Raw genomic sequence first — 18,033 nt, forward strand, 5'->3', positions numbered from 1 at the left:
ATGTTTCACCGTGTTGGGAGTTAACTATGCAAGATCTCTGAAGCAGAGACCTTGAATTGTGATGTAAGGAATAAAAAAAGAACTTGCATTTGTGTAGCGCCTTTCACAACTTCAGGACATCGCAAAGTGCTTCATAACCAATGAAGCACGATTGAAGTATAGCCACTGTTGTAGTGTAGGGAAACAGGTCATTCACTTGTGCACAGCAAGCTCCCACAAACAGCAAACAGATAAATGACCAGATTACCTGTTTTAGTGGTGCTCATTGAGGGATAAGCAGTGGCCAGGATACTGAGGAGAGCTGGGATTTCCAACACTAAACCAAGGCTGACAGTTGATGAGTTCAGTTTATGATTTACTTAAATAAAAGAAGCTCAGATTTTTTAAAAAATATGAATAATCACCGAGAAGTGACTCTTGTAGCATAGGTGGAATAATTCTAACTGAAGGACTGCAATAGAGTGAAGAGGAGTTTGGGAGTTTGAAAGACTGCCATTGTTGGATATGATTGTATGAATCAAGTGATGTGTTAGCTCAGTACCCATTGCGGCAACAGCCTAAACCACAAGGCACTGGAAGGTGATCTTGCATCTGTTTCTCCTGTCTGCAAAGTGAGTGATCCAGCAAGATCATAAGAGCAGGGCTAAAAGCAAAGAGAATGAGCAGAAAGTTGAGTGTAAGACAAGTCAAGTTCCTTTTATGGATATCATGGGGCTCAGAACAGCAATGACCAAGTACTCAGAGTAGGCAGTCTGCCTGCTCTCTGAGCTCTGGAATAATGGATAGGGTGAGAAAGGACAAAAAACAGGGAAAACATCTCTTCATTGTAAGAATGTGCTCCATTTTTCTCCCATCAAATGTATGTTCATCAGATTGTGAAGCTGAATTGAAATCATTTTGATATTTCACACTGAGCGTGACCATATCCTGGAGTTGAGTTGGAAAGGCACAGAGACCCCCTAGAACCAAAGGATAAATCACTTAGGGTTGGTCATGTTCACCCCCTGGATGTTAGTTGCACAGGAGCATTAGCAGAGACTCAGGGGTGTATCACCTATCCACCCACCCTTGCCCCTGCCAGGTCCCATCCCCCTCTCCTTCTTGAGATCCCTCTCCTTCTCCCTCCCCATCCCCCCAGACCCCTCTCCCTCCGAGTCTCCTCTCCCTCTCCTTTCCCATTGAGACTGCTCCCACTCTTCTCCCCGTTTCCCCTCTCCCTCTCCTTCTTTCTGAGTCCCCTCTCCATCCCCCACCCCGACCGAGATCCCTCCCCGCAACCACGTAGTTCAGTGAGGTGAAAGGATTACTGCATTTCTGATGTGTGACAGACTCCCAACCCTCTACGCTCCTCTGCCAAAGACAACATTTCCATGAAGACAATTAATTTATCTTTTGCTTCTTCAAGCTGATGTGTTGGGGTTTTTTATAGCTAAGGTTCTGAACCAACTTTACAGTAATGTGGATTACTCCCTCCCCACTTCACGTACTATTTTTGGATGGGGAGGAGTTGGCTGCACTGGAATCATTTTATTTTTACCCATGGTGTAACATACCATAGCACATGTACATTCACATCTATCGTATATAGACTGGGATAAATCACTGCAAGGGAGATGGGGAGGGCAGAAGAATGGGGGAAAGAGTGGCAATGAGTGTGAAGTCACATAACCACAATACCAGATGCTGCTATTATGGGATGGAATGGTTGAAGCAGGTGCAATCCAGCCAAGAGCTATTTAAGTGCAATCTTTAGCAATGTCGATTATCAGCAAAGTCCAGGATAATTTTGAATAAGTCAATCACCAGATCACATTCTGAGACACTGTGGGGTTGTTTAAGGGGAGGGTGGGACACAGGGTGGGAGAGAAAGACCTATGACAACTTTTTTTTAGTTAAACTGATGTTGCAGTGCTGATGGCGTCCTCAGCCTTGGCTCAGTGGAGAGCACCAGCATCTCTGGGTCAGAAGGTTGCGGGTTCAACTCCCATTCCCAAAACTTTGGCCAGAATTTCACCAGCCCTTTGGCAACGGGCTGGGACATGGGAAGGTTGGCAAAATTGTGGAGGAAAGTGTTTGAGGGGGGTGAACCTGACATCTTCCCACCGCCAGGCTGTTTTGTCAGCAGTGGGAAACATGGCAGATGGGCCACATGCTGGGAGCCCAATTGAGCCACTTCAGTGGCCAATTAAGGCTTATTCCTGCCTCTGTTGTGGGAGGTCAGCTGCTGTGTGAGGAGACTGTCCAGTGAAACCTGGTGGCCTCCCAGCTGGCTCCAGGAATTGGGGGGGGTCCCTTTTTTGGGCACTCCATGATGTATGATGTGGTCCCCTGGGCCAATGACCACCCCCATGACAACGATGACCCCTGCCCTCAGTGACCTCCCCCCGCCCCCAATCAGCAGGGCCTACCTGCCTTGCCTCGGTGTTCCTGTACCTCACTCACCGTCGGTGCAGCCCCAGCAATGGCTAGCACTAGTGGTAGTGCTGCATGAACTGCTGGCCCTCTGATTGGCCGGCAGCTCTTGGGGGCAGATCACCCTCCTGAATAGGGAGGGCAGTCCTCTGGGTGGCAACTTATTTAGCCACCGCCAGGAATATGCATCCTTGGGTCCTGCCACCAGCCAAAAGAACAAAGAACAAAGAAAATTACAGCACAGGAACAGGCCCTTCAGCCCTCCAAGCCTACACCGATCCAAATCCTCTATCTAAACCTGTCGCCTATTTTCTAAGGGTCTGTATCTCTTTACTTCCCGCCCATTCATGTATCTGTCTAGATACATCTTAAAAGACGCTATCGTGCCCGCGTCTACCACCTCCACTGGAAACGCGTTCCATGCACCCACCACCCTCTGCGTAAAGAACTTTCCACGCATATCCCCCCTAAACTTTTCCCCTCTCACTTTGAACTTGTGTCCCCTTGTAATTGAATCCCCCACTCTGGGAAAAAGCTTCTTGCTATCCAGCCTGTCTACCTCTCATGATTTTGTACACCTCAATCAGGTCCCCCCTCAACCTCCGTCTTTCTAATGAAAATAATCCTAATCTACTCAACCTCTCTTCATAGCTAGCGCCCTCCATACCAGGCAACATCCTGGTGAACCTCCTCTGCACCCTCTCCAAAGCATCCACATCCTTTTGGTAATGTGGCGACCAGAACTGCACGCAGTATTCCAAATGTGGCCGAACCAAAGTCCTATACAACTGTAACATGACCTGCCAACTCTTGTACTCAATACCCCGTCCGATGAAGGAAAGCATGCCGTATGCCTTCTTGACCACTCTATTGACCTGCGTTGCCACCTTCAGGGAACAATGGATTGAACACCCAAATCTCTCTGTACATCAATTTTCCCCAGGACTTTTCCATTTACTGTATTGTTCACTCTTGAATTGGATCTTCCAAAATGCATCACCTCGCATTTGCCCTGATTGAACTCCATCTGCCATTTCTCTGCCCAACTCTCCAGTCTATCTATATTCTGCTGTATTCTCTGATAGTCCCCTTCACTATCTGCTACTCAACCAGTCTTAGTGTCGTCTGCAAACTTGCTAATCAGACCACCTATACTTTCCTCCAAATCATTTATGTATATCACAAACAACAGTGGTCCCAGCACGGATCCCTGTGGAACACCACTGGTCACACGTCTCCATTTTGAGAAACTCCCTTCCACTGCTACTCTCTGTCTCCTGTTGCCCAGCCAGTTCTTTATCCATCTAGCTAGTACACCTTGGACCCCATGCGCCTTCACTTTCTCCATCAGCCTACCATGGGGAACCTTATCAAACGCCTTACTGAAGTCCATGTATACGACATCTACAGCCCTTCCCTCATCAATCAACTTTGTCACTTCCTCAAAGAATTCTATTAAGTTGGTAAGACATGACCTTCCCTGCACAAAACCATGTTGCCTATCACTGATGAGCCCATTTTCTTCCAAATGGGAATAGATCCTATCCCTCAGTATCTTCTCCAGCAGCTTCCCTACCACTGACGTCAGGCTCACCGGTCTATAATTACCTGGATTATCCCTGTTACCCTTCTTAAACAAGGGGACAACATTAGCAATTATCCAGTCCTCTGGGACCTCACCCGTGTTTAAGGATGTTGCAAAGATATCTGTTAAGGCCCCAGCTATTTCCTCTCTCGCTTCCCTCAGTAACCTGGGATAGATCCCATCCGGACCTGGGGACTTGTCCACCTTAATGCCTTTTAGAATACCCAACACTTCCTCCCTCCTTATGCTGACTTGACCGAGAGTAATCAAACATCTGTCCCTAACCTCAACATCTGTCATGTCCCTCTCCTCGGTGAATACTGATGCAAAGTACTCGGTTAGAATCTCACCCATTTTCTCTGACCACGCATAACTTTCCTCCTTTGTCCTTGAGTGGGCCAATCCTTTCTTTAGTTACCCTCTTGCTCCTTATATATGAATAAAAGGCTTTGGGATTTTCCTTAACCCTGTTTGCTAAAGATATTTCATGACCCCTTTTAGCCCTCTTAATTCCTCGTTTCAGATTGCGCCTACAATCCCGATATTCTTTCAAAGCTTCGTCTTTCTTCAGCCGCCTAGACTTTATGTATGCTTCCTTTTTCCTCTTAGCTAGTCTCACAATTTCACCTGTCATCCATGGTTCCCTAATCTTGCCATTTCTATCCCTCATTTTCACAGGAACATGTCTCTCCTGCACACTAATCAACCTCTCTTTAAAAGCCACTCACATATCAAATGTGGATTTACCTTCAAACAGCTGCTCCCAATCTACATTCCCCAGCTCCTGCCGAATTTTGGTATAGTTGGCCTTCCCCCAATTTAGCACTCTTCCTTTAGGACCACTCTCGTCTTTGTCCATGAGTATTCTAAAACTTACGGAATTGTGATCACTATTCCCAAAGTAGTCCCCTACTGAAACTTCAACCACCTGGCCCGGCTCATTCCCCAACACCAGGTCCAGTATGGCCCCTTCCCGAGTAGAACTATTTACATACTGCTCGAGAAAACCCTCCTGGATGCTCCTTACAAATTCTGCTCCATCTAGACCTCTAACACTAAGTGAATCCCAGTCAATGTTGGGAAAATTAAAATCTCCTATCACCACCACCCTGTTGCTCCTACATCTTTCCATAATCTGTTTACATATTTGTACCTCTATCTCACGCTCGCTGTTGGGAGGCCTGTAGTACAGCCCCAACATTGTTACCGCACCCTTCCTATTTCTGAGTTCTGCCCATATTGCCTCACAGCTCGAGTCCTCCATAGTGCCTTCCTTCAGCACAGCTGTGATATCCTCTTTGACCAGTAATGCAACTCCTCCACCCCTTTTACCTCCCTCTCTATCCCGCCTGAAGCATCGGTATCCTGGGATATTTAGTTGCCAATCATGCCCTTCCCTTAACCAAGTCTCAGTAATAGCAATAACATCATATTCCCAGGTACTAATCCAAGCCCTAAGTTCATCTGCCTTACCTACTACACTTCTTGCATTAAAACAAATACACCTCAGACCACCAGTCCCTTTGCTTTCATCATCTGCTCCCTGCCTACTCTTTCCCTTAGTCACGCTGACTTCATTATCTAGTTCCTTACAGGCTTTAGTTACTACCTCCTTACTCTCCACTGACCTCATTTGGTTCCCATCCCCCTGCCACATTAGTTTAAAGCCTCCCCAACAGCGTTAACAAAAGCACCCCCAAGGACATTGGTTCCAGTCCGGCCCAGGTGTAGACCATCCAATTTGTAATAGTCCCACCTCCCCCAGAACTGGTCCCAATGTCCCAAAAATCTGAACCCCTCCCTCCTGCACCATCTCTCAAGCCACTCATTCATCCTGACTCTTCTTTCATTTCTACTCTGACTATCACGTGGCACTGGTAGCAATCCTGAGATTACTACCTCTGAGGTCCTACTTTTTAACTTGGCTCCTAACTCCTTAAATTCTGCTTGTAGGACCTCATCCCGTTTTTTACCTATATCATTGGTGCCTATGTGCACAATGACAGCTGGCTGTTCACCCTCCCCTTTCAGAATGTTCTGCAGCCGATCTGAGACATCCCTGACCCGTGCACCTGGGAGACAACATACCATTTGGGAGTCTCGTTTTCGACCACAGAACCACCTATCTACTCCCCTTACAATCGAATCCCCTATGACTATAGCCCTTCCACTCTTTTTCCCGCCCTTCTGAACAGCAGAGCCAGCCACAGTGCCACGAACCTGGCTACTGCTGCCTTCCCCTGGTGAGCCATCTCCCTCAACAGTATCCAAAACGGTATACCTGTTGTGGAGGGAGATGACCGCGGGGGACACCTGCGCTGCCTTCCTACTCTTTCTCTGCCTTTTGGTCACCCATTCCCTTTCTCCCTCAGCAATCCTAATCTGCGGTGTGACCAATTCGCTAAACGTGCTATCCACGACCTCCTCAGCATCGCGGATGCTCCAAAGCAGGCTCACTTCCCGCTTTCGGCCCCAGTGGTGAGACTTGAGCCACCAACATAAAATTCATCTCCTAGGCACAAAAATCTAGACAGGCATTCCAGTGTAGCACTGAGGAGGCACTGAACTGTTGGGGTTGCCATCATTCCGATGAGATGATAAAACATCTGCCCTCTCAGTTGGATGCAATAGATTGAGTGGGAGGAGAGTCAATATTTATTTCTCGACCAGCACCTAAAACAGAGGATCTGGCCATTATCACATTGCTGTTTCTGGGAGCTTGCTGTGCGTGAATTGGCTGCCACGTTTCCTCCATTACAACAGTAACTCCACACCAAAAGCACCTCATTGGCTGTGAGGTTCTTTAGGACATCCTGAGGTTATGAAAGGGGCTTTATAAACGCAAGTCTGTTTTTCTATATACAATGAGCTGTGACGAGAATGTCAACCTCGGTTTCTTTATCAAGTGCTGTTTGAGCTGTTATGTCTTTCCATTTCTGTTTTATTTAAGATATGTTTATATTTGTTGTGTTTAGGTGATGTTTAGTTTACAGATAGTAAGTGACATTGTTCAGAAATTGGGAGTGTCTTTATTTCGACTTTATTTTCAAAAGTGCTCCCAATGTTCAAAGATTTCAGGAAATTTTGAGTTGATAAGTTATAAAATATCAATATTTGCCTGCAAAATTGCACTCTGTTACTATCATATGAATGTTTAATACATTTATAACAAATTCATCTGCTATTTTAATGGAGGCATTAAACCATTTAAATTGATAATCTGTGAGATAATGTCACAGTATGCGAAAGGTGAAAACACAATGATGTGGAACTTTCGAGAGGCTGTGAGTGGATCTCAGGATCAACAAAGTGTTTTTTCTTAATGTATTCAGGATGTTGCTGGCTAGGCCAGCATTTATTGCCCATCCCTAATTGCCCTTGAGAAGGTGGTGGTGAGCTGCTTTCTTGAACTGCTGCAGTCTGCGTGGTGTAGGTACACCCACTGTGCTATTTGGAGAACGGGGGGGGAGGGCGCATGGTGGGAGGTCCAGGATTTTGACCCAGCGATGATAAAGGAACGGTGATATGGATCCAAGTCAGGATGGTGTGTGGCTTGGAAAGGGAATTTGCAGATGATGGTGTTCCCATGCGCCTGCTGCCCCTGTTCTATGAGATGACTGAGAACAAAGGCTAGGGGAAACTTTGAAGTCCATGTTCCATTCACAGAATACCATTCTGTTATCGAGAGCTGAAGATAAAGCAGAAGCTGAGACCCCAGACTCAGACTGTAGATAACAGCAGAGCAATCATCAAATTAAACTTCAGTTCAGTTAGCTTTTGCCTTCTGAATGGACTATAAAGTTGCACTATTTGCTGTTTTGCTAAAAAAAAAAGTTTTTGACTTTGACTTTACAGCTTTTAAAAAGTTGCACTGAATGTTCTTTGTAACTGTTTGGAAATTTATTCTATACCAAACTCAAATTAGATCTGTGAGCAGCCCTGCTGTTTCCCCAATAAAATGTTTTCCTTTGTTGATGGTGCTGATTCTAGCCGGGGCCAGTGCAGCCAATTGCCATTCAGTATCTCACCCAATGGCTGTTTGTGTGCGAGATGAGGCATTGAGTCTTGGTTGCTTCATCAACCATGGGAGCCTTAATAAAACAGCCAAATCCTGTCCTTCCCCAGTGCCGGCAGAGGCACACTCTGCAAGCAGGGAGATCACATGAACATGATCACTGCAGGCAGGGAGATCACACTCTGCAGGCAGGGAGATCACACTCTGCAGGCAGGGAGATCACATGAACTGAGGTTCTTACACAAGAAAAGTCCAAAACAATCTGCCTCCCCACCAATAAAAATTTAAATTAAGATAAAGAGGAAGGAAAGAAAATAGATCAACAAACAGAAATATCAAACAGAAAGAAAAAGTATCATAACAGTGATGTAAGCTACTGGAAATAGAACATGACTTTTAAAGAACACTTGTGGTAAATGTTCCATGTGTGAGAGTAACTGTGTCTCAGTGCTCACCAGGGAAGGATATACACACATTCCAGATAAGTTAGTGCCTTAAATAAAGTGCGTGTGGGGAGATAATGCATGTTAAGTGACAGACATGCGTTGTGCCTGGGATGTGTGGATTGAATGGAATGGCACCTGTCACTGAGCTGCCGGCTGCTTTTGGCCATGAAGAGATTTGCCTTCAGCTTTCGGTCTGATCAAGCAGGAGCACAGCATTGCAGAGACATAGGCTCATCTCAGTGGCCCTGGTGCTGTGCAACGTTTAACTGTTCAGCTGAGCAGATATAACTGACAAAACGGCTTTGAGATCTCACATCCCCTGCACAATGTTTCCCATTTATTTTTTCTATTATTGTTTGTTAAAGAAGTGATTAAAGAATCACCTTGATTCAGAGTCATGAAAGAAATGATATTGTAACTGTTCCTGCCTGCTGTTTCTCTCCTCTATTTAATTGTCAGACAGTCACATTGATTGAAATACAGAGGATAACACGTCATTTAGTTATTGGAAAATAACTAGATTTTTGCAATTGATTGTAACACAACAAACATAACAAGCAAAGGCTGCTTGGCCCATTTAGCCTGGTCACTCAATAAGTTCCCAATCTCACAAAGGAGTCACTCAGTTTTGACAACCCAATCTCCCATAGTGAGGTAGGGAAACTCACCAGCCCATCACTCTGAACCACTCAGTCATGTCTTGAAAAACAATCACTGTGACATGGGTCTGAGGTAGATCTGACCATGAGATACACACAGACTGCTATTTCAACCAGTACCAACTTTCTTCTTATAGCCTTGATAATCTTACCTATTTCTTCAATAATGAGGACTGTCGTTCATGACCATACCTCACCTCTGTGGTCTTTATCAAGTTGAACATTTTCTTCCTCTGTGTAGGATATTATATGTCTTGTTAAAGATCTCCACATCTTTCACCAAAACAGTTCTCCTCTGTCTCCAATGGGACAACCAGGCCTCATCTATGAAAAGTGTTTTGAAACTGCATTGAGCCTTAGAGAGCTAAATGTTGAGGACAGGTTGGCTTTTATTTTCGAGTATAGAAGATTGTTAAAAGGATTTGATAATATAAAGAGAAACTATTTCCTCCAGTGGAGGAATCAACAAGAGGGAATAACCTTCAAGCCAGGCCGTACAGGAGAACTATCAGGAAGCACTTTTTCACGTAAAGGCTTGTGGAAATCTGGAGCTCATTCTCCTAAAAGGCTGTGGATGCTGAGGGCCAATTAGAACTTTCAAGGCTGAGATTGATAGATTCTTGTTACATATCAAGGGATATGGAGCAAAGGTGGGTAACTGGAGTTGAGGTGCAGTTCAGCCAGGATCCAATTGAATCGTGGAACAGGTTGTGTGAACTGGCCGCTACATTACAACAGTGATTACACTTCAAAAGCACTTAATTGGCTAAGTTTGATCACATTGTAAATGCTGCTGCTAATTTAAATTTCATGCTGTGTACTGTTGTTCTGCAAAAAAATAAGATCAGTGTACACTAATTAATAATCACCCTGACACGCAGTTAGATTGTTGAGGCATTATTGACAATTTTGTCTTTTCCTGAAGGTATTTTTCTGGGGTACAGTTCCACAAACACCTCATCCATTCTTCATCTTTGACCCTAACGTAGTGAACATGGGTAGACTATTCAGCAAGAAAAGGCATCACATCTTGCCCTGACCCATCATCCATGTCAGGGGTCATTGGGGAAGCAGTCCAATTGGCGATCCGAGTGCAAAATTGCGCTAATTTTCAGAAGTGACTTTTTTTTTCGCTCAAGTTTCCACTCAAACTTATTTGTATATCGCCGAATGTAAAGTCTTTCTAAACCAGCCTAATCGGACAATGTTTTACAATGCAATATTTTTATGCATTAAACACTGTATATTTTGTATATTTGAGTGGTAACCGGATTTTAAATAATTGAAAATAATTTTAAAAGAACTATACAGAACCATTGACTAGTTTCATTGGTGTACACACATCAGTGACTGACTTAATTAAATAGTTTTCAATATCTGAAAGTTTTTAATAAGTGTCTGTCAGTCCTATAAAAACAGCAAAAGGGTGGAATGAGCGGAAAGTCACGGTGGGGATGAATTCACCCTGAGGGTGAGGTCCGGTTTGTGAGTGGGGAATGTTTTATAAACTAGTGTCAAAGATAGTGGAAATACTGGGTGTTATTTGTGCGGGAAATTCCTCAATCTTTTGCATTGGTCTGGCTGAAAATTGCGGTGAAACACTGCAGGACATTTCTTCAAACAAAACTTCAGCAACTTTTTGTAGAATCACACAAGCCGTTGGTTCATTCAACCTCAGTATAAAAAATTTATATCAGTGAAAGTGGCGCTCCAATATACTTCCTAGTGTTTGGGCCTCAATTCACTTGTTGAGCTTTTGTTATTCCAGATCCGGAAGCGTGGAAAAGCTTGGAGAGCTGGACTCCGGGAAAATGATGTCCTGTTAACCATCAACGGGAGATCTTGCAGCGGAATTTCACACGCGGATGCTATGAACATCATTGACTCTTCGGATGGAACTGTGCACATCTGGGTCAAAAGGTACCAGATAAGAACGATAAATATTACGTAAACTTGGTTGGAACTCATTTGAGTTTAGAAAGTGGGGGCTAATCTAATTGTGGTCTTTAAATTGATAAAGGAATTTGACAGGGTAGCTGTAGAGAAACGATTTCATCTAGTGGGGAAATGCTGAACCAATTCAAGTGCCTCCAGGCTGTGGAGATGAGATATTCCCCTGCTCTTGGTCACTATTCCTGTCCCTCTAGCTGGAGAGTGTACCAGTGCAGTTGCTGGAATGATAGGTGGAAGTGTGATGCTCCCGTGGCTGAATATCCTGCCCAGACTCACTGACCAGGTTCACATGTGGCTGAGGTGTTTGAGTTGCTTTTGGAAGCACATTCTGCCCCTTTGGAACAGGTGATGGGCGGAGTGAAGGTGCTTGTGTCCCTCATTCTCCCTCTGCAGATTCTCCTTTCAAATCAATCCTACATTGTGTGTGTGTGATGGGGAGAAGAGGAGGGGGAAGGGAGGAGGGGGGAGAGAGGGAGGGGGAGGGAGAGAAATAACCCCCCCCCCCCCCACCCCCCAACTGCAAACCCAGCCTGAGAGATTCCTCTGATCCTCTGGGAAAAGGTCCATCTTTAGGTCAATTGTTGCAGTTGCCATCTTTCTGCTGCCAGTAACTTGAATCTGCTTCTAGAGTTTCCAGCAGACCAGCATCTGGCAGCTTTCAATCGGAGCCCAGCTCAGTGACCTCCCCCTGTGCCCGGAGCCAGGAATCTTCAAAAGACGCTGTGCGAGTGTCCGAGGCCCGCAGTGTGAGCCAGAGCCGGGGGCAGCGGGCCAGCTACACGTCGCCCCCGGACAGCGAGGCTTATTACGGCGAGACGGACAGCGACGCTGATTACTCGGCAGGAGAGAAGCAGCGGAAACAGAAGAGGAAATGTCCCGGTGCAGCTCCCCGGCAGAGCGTGAACAAGCCGCTCCCCAGCTCGGCTGATGAAGCTTCCGAGCTGAGCGAGTACGACAGCGCCCCGGAGCCCCCCCGAGGCCCCCCAGGCCGTACCGAGAACACACTGAGCCCCCCTGCACCCTCCACCTTCACCCAACTGGAGCACGGAGCTCACCTCTCCCTGGATCAGCCCAGCCTCCCCCCAGGGGTGGCCCCCAGGAGCAGAGAGACCATGTTCCAGCCGCGGAGAGTGGAAGCCAAGATCAACATCTGGCAGCCTAAGGTGGAGATGGCTTTTTACCCCAACCCCACCCCAACCCCAAACCCAAACCCCAGCCCCACCATCACCCCCAACCCAAACTCCACCATCACCCCCAACCCAAATCCCATCATCACCTCCAACCCAAATCCCACCATCACCCCCAACTCAAATCCCACCATCACCCCCAACTCAAACCCCACCATCACCCCCAACTCAAACCCCACCATCACCCCCAACTCAAATCCCACCATCACCCCCAACTCAAAACCCACCATCACCCCCAACCCAAATCCCACCATCACTCCCAACCCAAATCCCACCATCACTCCCAACCCAAATCCCACCATCACCCCCAACTCAAACCCCATCATCACCAACAACTCAAACCCCACCATCACCTCCAACCCAAAAACCACCATCACTCCCAACCCAAACCCCATCATCACCAACAACCCAAACCCCACCTCCCCCATCACTTGGTCTGCCCAACCCAGCACCGAGGACAGCACCAACCGACAGGGCATCCTGGGCACGTCGGAGGCCGACAGCGGATTCCAGGAGGTACCTCCCCACACTGCCTCACCGGAGCAGAAACTGCTGCCAATTCGCAGCCAGCCCAGCCTGAGAGACACACAACTGGTCCCCATGGTGGGGCCAGTGAACAATCCAGTAGATGAAATCCTGACGACCACTTACAAAGAGAAGGCCAAACAAGCCAGTAAGTTTTTATTTATCCTCAAACAGAAGCTGAAATGTTTTAAAAGCTGAGGTCTTGGTCTGGTACTTTGGCCTCTCTCGATTAGTTCAATGTGATGCTATTTAGGAGAAGCAGGGGTCATGTGGATTTAAAGGATGAGTTCAACCCTCAGAAAAATATGTACGTTGCTATCTGTTATGTGATAGTCAGAAGGATCTCATTGTCAGCTTGGACAAGATTGTGTTAACCCCACACTCGGTTACATTTTCCCTTTTTAATTATTTTTGAATATGTGATGCTTTATAGTGAGAATAAAACAAAATACTAATTTACTGCTTCAAAACTAAACTGAACTTTGCGAAGGGTAATATATGTGAAGGACCAGGCACATTTGCAGAAAACAATGTGATAAAGCTTGAACAGAGCAAAACTTGTGAATGAGATGTACAGGAAGAGAGCAGGGGAGTTTGGTGACCAAGGGAGTCATGGGCTTCGAGAAGTGGGGAGAGAGGCCGTGAGGTGAAGGGTGCTGGGGTGCGATGACTGAAGGCCCCCCCCCCGCAAATGTGTGGGGGGAGCAGCCAGAGTCAGATGATGAAAGGGTGTGAGTTGGGGATTAAGGCTGGGGGAGGTTGCGGTTAAAGTAGGGAAAGACAGGGAGAGACTTACGATAAGACAGAGGATTTTGTCTAACCCTGGTGAACTGCTGACCACGAGATCCTATTTAAACATTCCGTATTTAAAATTAAACGTGCTGCAAATTCCATAGAAAGATGAGTTGTCTGTATATATTGGTTACTGCTATACTTTGCAACCAGTGTTTCCATCATTTCCATTAGAGGTCAATTTATAGATCAGAACAGTTTTCAGCTGAGGACTGGACTCTGGAAAAAATGTTTTCTTGCTTATCGGAGACTTAAGGGTAGAATATTTCAGTCGATGACATCTCTGACAGAGACCTTACCCCATCTCACCGTTTCATACTTGTGCCAATCACCACAAGGTTTATTTTTAAATCAGGGTTTGTTTAAATAAATCTATTGAAGACCAGGGTGAACACAGACAGATGCCATTACCCATCACACAACTGTTTGGTATGTAGCTGGATAAAAATAGTCAAGCTGACAGAAGATGTTTTTCCGTTCCATTGTCTGATCTGACAAGGGGTGTAAAAGGCGTTAGAGAGAGATTGACAGCTGGAGAGTTTTGGTCACACTCCAGCCTGTGATAGACTCCAGTCTCTGTATGGAACTGAAGGGCATCGATTAACAGTCCAAGGATTTGCAGAATGCAAAGGTTTCAAACTCAGGAATCAGAAAAGAATACCAACAAACATCACATTTATGCAGGTATTTGAATCAATGTACATTTATATTTAAAATAGTTGCTTATTTTCTGACAGAAATCCTACAATGAACTGATGTATTGGGCATGTAACTTGAGTTTATGGAACTGAAATTGATATCACGTCCATAAATCCAGGTTAAGACCAAAGATCAGAATTTCACCATAATGTGTTCATATGTTTTAAATCAGAGATGTGAAAAATTCAGTTTATTCTTGCAGAAGCTTGACTGCAGGTTGAGACACTTGAAGGGTTTTCATTTTTTAATATCTTTTTAATATCATTTGAAAATGATAGGCAAATTGTTTAAATACTGTTAATGAGGCTGTAGGTGTTTGCTTTTCAGATCAGTTATGTATGAAACATATATTAAAACACTGCATTAAGACTGCAAATATCCCGTGTGTGTGTGGAAATGGGTGGCAACCCTTCATACAACACAGCTCGTGTGGAAGTATGTGCACTCCCCACAAGAGAATTAATTATTTTTTATAAAATCTAGAATACAATGTGTCGTTATTTGCAAATCATTTGGTGCAACTTTCTCAGTTGAGAATGCAAAAAAAAAGGAATCTGGTTTTGTTTTTATTTTCTGCCCCAGGACAAGTTATCGATACAGGATACTGGAGTCGATGATATTTTCAATTTTGTGGGTCACCAATCTTGTCCAGTGGTGGTGAGAGGTAGAGATTTCCTATAGAAGCTGTGTATAGTGAGATTATATGTATTATGCTGGCATTGTTATAAATGAGTCTTTGATTTCACTACACACAGGACAAAAGGAATCTTCTACAATAAACACTTGTCTTTTTCTGTGCCAGAAGGGACCAGGCATCCATCAAAGATAAACTTTCCAAGTGGCCTCTGTCTAAACATTTTAACAATGCTGGTGAATTAGAGAGCGAACCTCTAGAGACAGTATATTGTCCACTTGTTGTTCTTTATGGCTTTTTGTACCAGTGTTTGAGAAAGACTGACTTTTGGGGTTGATAACAAAATGAAACAAGAAAATCGTAAAATGGACAAGTGAATAATAATAGGATTAAGAGTTCCTGTATTTCTGTATCACTTCAATAGACCTTATAAAAAGTAAAGCCGCATGAACCTGTACCACACAGAAGAGTTTCAATGTCTTTGTGCTCCTCCACATATCTTCTTTCTTCTTCTTCTTCTTTGGCCTCCTTGTTACGAGAGACAATGGGTAAGCGCCTAGAGGAGGTCAGTGGTTTGTGAAGCAGCGCCTGGAGTGACAGACTCTTCCACAGGCGCTGCAGATAAAATTGGTTGTCGGGGCTGTTACACAGTTGGCTCTCCCCTTGCGCTTCTGTCTTTTTTCCTGCCAACTGCTACGTCTCTTCGACTCGCCACTCTTTAGCCCCGCCTTTATGGCTGCCCACCAGCTCTGGCGATCCTCCACATATCAATAATTAATAAACACAATGGTCAGTCCCAATTACGTCAGTACCAAACTGAATGATACGCTGTGCAATTCATTGAGGTTGCTATGTTCCCCTTTCTCAGACAGTAAAATAAGACTATCTCATAATAGATCGGGGAAAAATATCTGTAACATTTGAAAGCATCTAATCAGAAATTTCATCAGTCTTCCCAGGATATATGTGAGAAGCTGCTGATTAATGATTTTACCTTGATCAGTTTAGAAGATTAATTGGTTACTTTTTTGATGAAAAACAATTAGTATTAGCTTCTGTCATCATTTGTACAATTCAATTTATAACCAGCATAGTTTGTGAAAATCTATATAAATATGTCATAACTACATTAGCAGATCAGAGATTGAGAATTCTGCAGCGAGTAACTCACCTCCTGACTCCCCAAAGCCTGTCCACCATCTACAAGGCACAAGTCAGGAGTGTGATGGAATACTCTCCACTTGCCTGGATGGGTGCAGCTCCAACAACACTCAAGAAGCTCGACATCATCCAGGACAAAGCAGCCCGCTTAATTGGCACCCCATCCACAACCTTAAACATACACTCCCTGTACCACTGGCGCACAGTGGCAGCAGTGCATACCATCTACAAGATGCACTGCAGCAACACACCAAGACTCCTTGGACAGCACCCAGCACCTTCCAAACCTGCAACCTTGACCACCTAGAAAGACAAGGGCAGCAGACGCATGAGAACACCACCACCTGCAAGTTCCTCTCCAAATCTCACAACATCCTGACTTGGAAATATATCACCGTTCCTTCGTCATCGCTGGGTCAAAATCCTGAACTCACTCCCTAACAGCAGTGCGAGAGCACCAAGTCACACGGACTGCAGTGGTTCAAGAGGCGGCTCACCACCACCTTCTTAAGGGTATCTAGGGATGGGCAATAAATGCTGGTCTAGCCAGCGACGCTCACATCCCAATAATAAATAATAAAGAAATCGAGTTGATCTGGACGGCATTTCACACAGGAAGTCAAGATTAAGTGAAGTTAGAGTCATAGAGTTATACAGCACAGAAACAGGCCCATGATACAGGGTTAGAGGGCAGGGAATAATTGGCTCACAAACAATTCTTCCCAATTTTAAGGTCAAATGCTCTGTCCTTTTATCGTTCATTATAAATTCCTCTGTCAACATTTCCAATGGAAAACTTGTCCCGATGTAATTCCATGGTGTCACAGCAGCACCTCCACTTGAGGAATGTCAAATTGCAGCTCAACAATATTCACATCAGCAGGTTCCATTCTAAATGGGGACATTGGAATTATATTTGGAGAAATTCACATGCAGCCAATGCAGATGTAAGATTTTGAATATAGCGTATATATTGAGAAAAGTTCTGCCTCTGACAGCCTTCCATCAGACTTCAAAGTGTCACAAATTAAAGTAAAGGGCTAATTTCATAATGGGTTCCTCAGACAGAAATAAACATTCAGTTACAGTTAGCCAGTAATTAACCCACAAGAGGTAGATTTGCCACTTCATGCAACTTCACCAATGCAGCATTTGTGACTTTAAAGAGATAGGCCAGGTAAAACTCTGCACCTGATTCTGCCCTCATCTGAGCTCCACGACTTGGAGAGAGCGGTGGGTCCTGGCTCCTCGCCTCCCTTTGTAACTGAGAGACACGAGAGCAATGCCTTTTTTTTTGTCATACCCATTGCAGCTAGTTGGCTGAGAACAGCTCATGGAGAAGAGATCATAGATAGGATGAGGGATTGGTGTGGTCTATCTGATCTACATTTCCTCAGCCAGATACCAGTGAAGCTGTTCTCCTCAGCAGAGAAGGTTGAGAGGAGATTTGATAGAGGTGTTCAAAATCATGAGGGGTCTGGACAGAGTAGATAGAGAGAAACTGTTTCCATTGGCGTAAGGGTTGAGACAAGAGGACACTGATTTGAAGTGATTGGCAAAAGAAGCAAAAGACATGAGGAAAAATGTTTTCACACGGCGGGTGTTTAGGATCTGGATTACACTGTCTGAGAGTGTGGTGGAGGCAGGTTCAGTGAGTGTTTAGGATCTGGAATGCACTGTCTGAGAGTGTGGTGCAGGCAGGTTCAGTGAGTGTTTAGGATCTGGATTACACTGTCTGAGAGTGTGGTGGAGGCAGGTTCAGTGAGTGTTTAGGATCTGGAATGCACTGTCTGAGAGTGTGGTGCAGGCAGGTTCAGTGAGTGTTTAGGATCTGGAATGCACAGTCTGAGAGTGTGGTGGAGGCAGGTTCAGTGAGTGTTTAGGATCTGGATTACACTGTCTGAGAGTGTGGTGGAGGCAGGTTCAGTGAGTGTTTAGGATCTGGAATGCACTGTCTGAGAGTGT

The 18,033-nt window shown here is 45.1% G+C and overlaps 1 protein-coding gene across 1 annotated transcript in view; it reads left to right on the forward strand.

Annotated features, from left to right (window-relative positions):
- LOC137355310 (synaptopodin 2-like protein) overlaps nt 1–18,033 on the forward strand; it is a 47,254-nt gene that overhangs the window by 19,179 nt on the left and 10,042 nt on the right. The window contains exons 2-4 of the mRNA XM_068020297.1: nt 10,886–11,037; nt 11,699–12,292; nt 12,653–12,930. Coding sequence (XP_067876398.1) covers nt 10,886–11,037; nt 11,699–12,292; nt 12,653–12,930 — 1,024 coding nt within the window. The remainder of the gene's footprint in view (nt 1–10,885; nt 11,038–11,698; nt 12,293–12,652; nt 12,931–18,033) is intronic.

The sequence above is a fragment of the Heterodontus francisci genome, chromosome 42 (assembly GCF_036365525.1).
Source record: "Heterodontus francisci isolate sHetFra1 chromosome 42, sHetFra1.hap1, whole genome shotgun sequence".
NCBI lineage: Eukaryota > Metazoa > Chordata > Chondrichthyes > Heterodontiformes > Heterodontidae > Heterodontus > Heterodontus francisci.